Genomic DNA, 2,500 nt, shown 5'->3' on the forward strand with positions numbered 1-2,500 from the left:
AGCATGGCGGACAGGCCGCGCGACGACCACGCCGACACCGCCGACACCGCGCTGGATTCAGACAGCACTTCCTCCATCGAGTAGATGCTGACCTCCTCTCCTCCTGCAGAGAAAACAGCACAGTCAGCAATGTCAACTATCCACCCAGATACAACAACGTAGAGACAAGTGGGAAAAAGTGCAGAAAATAAACAACATAAACTCCACAACATTGAAAAATCAACAAAAATGTCAAAAAAAGCAACGAAAACATTGAAAACTCAACAAAAACATTGAAAAAAAGTAACGAAAACATTGAAAAATCAGCATAAATGTCAAAAAAAGCAATGAAAACATTGAAAAATCAACAAAACTGTCAAAAAAGGCAGCAAAGATATTGAAAAATCAACAAAAACATTGAAAAAAAACAACGAAAACATTGAAAAATCAACAAAAACATTGAAAAAAGCAGTGAAAAAAGCAATGAAAAAGATTGAAAAAAGCAACAAATACATTGAAAGAAGGAGCAAAAACTTTGCAAAAAGCCCAGAATGGATTATTTTGGGGTTTTTAACCCCCCTGTAGATTACGCCGATGCCCCAAACACTAAAGTTTTACCCAGAAAGGAGACTGGAGTGAAGGGAATGGTGTGAGCCAGTCGCATCAGATTGTTTCTCTCCATCGCTGTCAACACACAAACACAGAAACACACACACACACACACAAGCTTGAATACACCTGTAATATTACACCTGTAATAACTTGCTGGCTCTATACACGCTAAAAGTCCTGATTATTTACATGGAGTCTGGTGGAGATATGCTGGCTCTATACACGCTAAAAGTCCTGATTATTTACATGGAGTCTGGTGGAGATATGCTGGCTCTATACATGCTAAAAGTCCTGATTATTTACATGGAGTCTGGTGGAGATATGCTGGCTCTATACATGCTAAAAGTCCTGATTATTTACATGGAGTCTGGTGGAGATATGCTGGCTCTATACACGCTAAAAGTCCTGATTATTTACATGGAGTCTGGTGGAGATATGCTGGCTCTATACACACTCTTAATACCTGAATAATGCGGATACAAATTGTCAGTGGACTGGAATGAGGAGCTCTTCGCTGCAGACAAACAACAAAGGAAAATCAAAATACAGTAAGAGTAAATCTCACAATAATTAACACAATAACTTCATAAACATGTTTATATTTTATTTTAATTAAAGGAAATGCATCCAAACTGTACGTTGAGAAATACCTTCAGGGGTGATCCCACTCTGCAAACTGCGGTCATAAAGAGAAAGAAGGGATGTCATTATTACACTCTTATATGTTAATATGCTAATTAACATAATATATATTCCATAATTACAAAAAGTAGCCAGGCAAAGAACCTTTATCTTCCTTTAAAACATCCCGCGGTAACAGAAATGTCGAAAAAAGCCACAAAAACGTCGAAAAGACAGACCAATCACAACTGTTGAGGAGGGCTCTACACCAATCACAACCATTGAGGAGGGCTCTACACCAATCACAACCATTGAGGAGGGCTCTACACCAATCACAACCATTGAGGAGGGCTCTACACCAATCACAACCATTGAGGAGGGCTTTACACCAATCACAACAGTTGAGGAGGGCTCTACACCAATCACAACAGTTGAGGAGGGCTCTACACCAATCACAACCGTTGAGGAGGGCTCTACACCAATCACAACAGTTGAGGAGGGCTTTACACCAATCACAACAGTTGAGGAGGGCTCTACACCAATCACAACCATTGAGGAGGGCTCTACACCAATCACAACCATTGAGGAGGGCTTTACACCAATCACAACAGTTGAGGAGGGCTCTACACCAATCACAACAGTTGAGGAGGGCTCTACACCAATCACAACCGTTGAGGAGGGCTCTACACCAATCACAACAGTTGAGGAGGGCTCTACACCAATCACAACAGTTGAGGAGGGCTCTACACCAATCACAACCGTTGAGGAGGGCTCTACACCAATCACAACCATTGAGGAGGGCTCTACACCAATCACAACAGTTGAGGAGGGCTCTACACCAATCACAACAGTTGAGGAGGGCTCTACACCAATCACAACGGTTGAGGAGGGCTCTACACCAATCACAACCATTGAGGAGGGCTCTACACCAATCACAACCGTTGAGGAGGGCTCTACACCAATCACAACCGTTGAGGAGGGCTCTACACCAATCACAACTGTTGAGGAGGCTCTACACCAATCACAACCGTTGAGGAGGGCTTTACACCAATCACAACTGTTGAGGAGGGCTCTACACCAATCACAACCATTGAGGAGGGCTCTACACCAATCACAACCACTGAGGAGGCTTTACACCAATCACAACCGTTGAGGAGGGCTTTACACCAATCACAACTGTTGAGGAGGGCTCTACACCAATCACAACCACTGAGGAGGGCTTTACACCAATCACAACCACTGAGGAGGGCTTTACACCAATCACAACAGTTGAGGAGGGCTTTACACC

The 2,500-nt window shown here is 43.0% G+C and overlaps 1 protein-coding gene across 1 annotated transcript in view; it reads right to left on the minus strand.

Annotated features, from left to right (window-relative positions):
- Positions 1-2,500, minus strand: part of trpm6 (transient receptor potential cation channel, subfamily M, member 6) — a 69,274-nt gene that overhangs the window by 7,951 nt on the left and 58,823 nt on the right. The window contains exons 25-28 of the mRNA XM_028579214.1: positions 1,242-1,267; positions 1,055-1,105; positions 598-663; positions 1-103 (exon numbers count right to left, since the gene is read on the minus strand). The exon at positions 1-103 is cut by the window's left edge and continues 193 nt beyond it. Of these exons, the coding sequence (XP_028435015.1) occupies positions 1-103; positions 598-663; positions 1,055-1,105; positions 1,242-1,267 (246 nt within the window). The remainder of the gene's footprint in view (positions 104-597; positions 664-1,054; positions 1,106-1,241; positions 1,268-2,500) is intronic.

Source organism: Perca flavescens, chromosome 5 (genome assembly GCF_004354835.1).
Source record: "Perca flavescens isolate YP-PL-M2 chromosome 5, PFLA_1.0, whole genome shotgun sequence".
Lineage (NCBI taxonomy): Eukaryota > Metazoa > Chordata > Actinopteri > Perciformes > Percidae > Perca > Perca flavescens.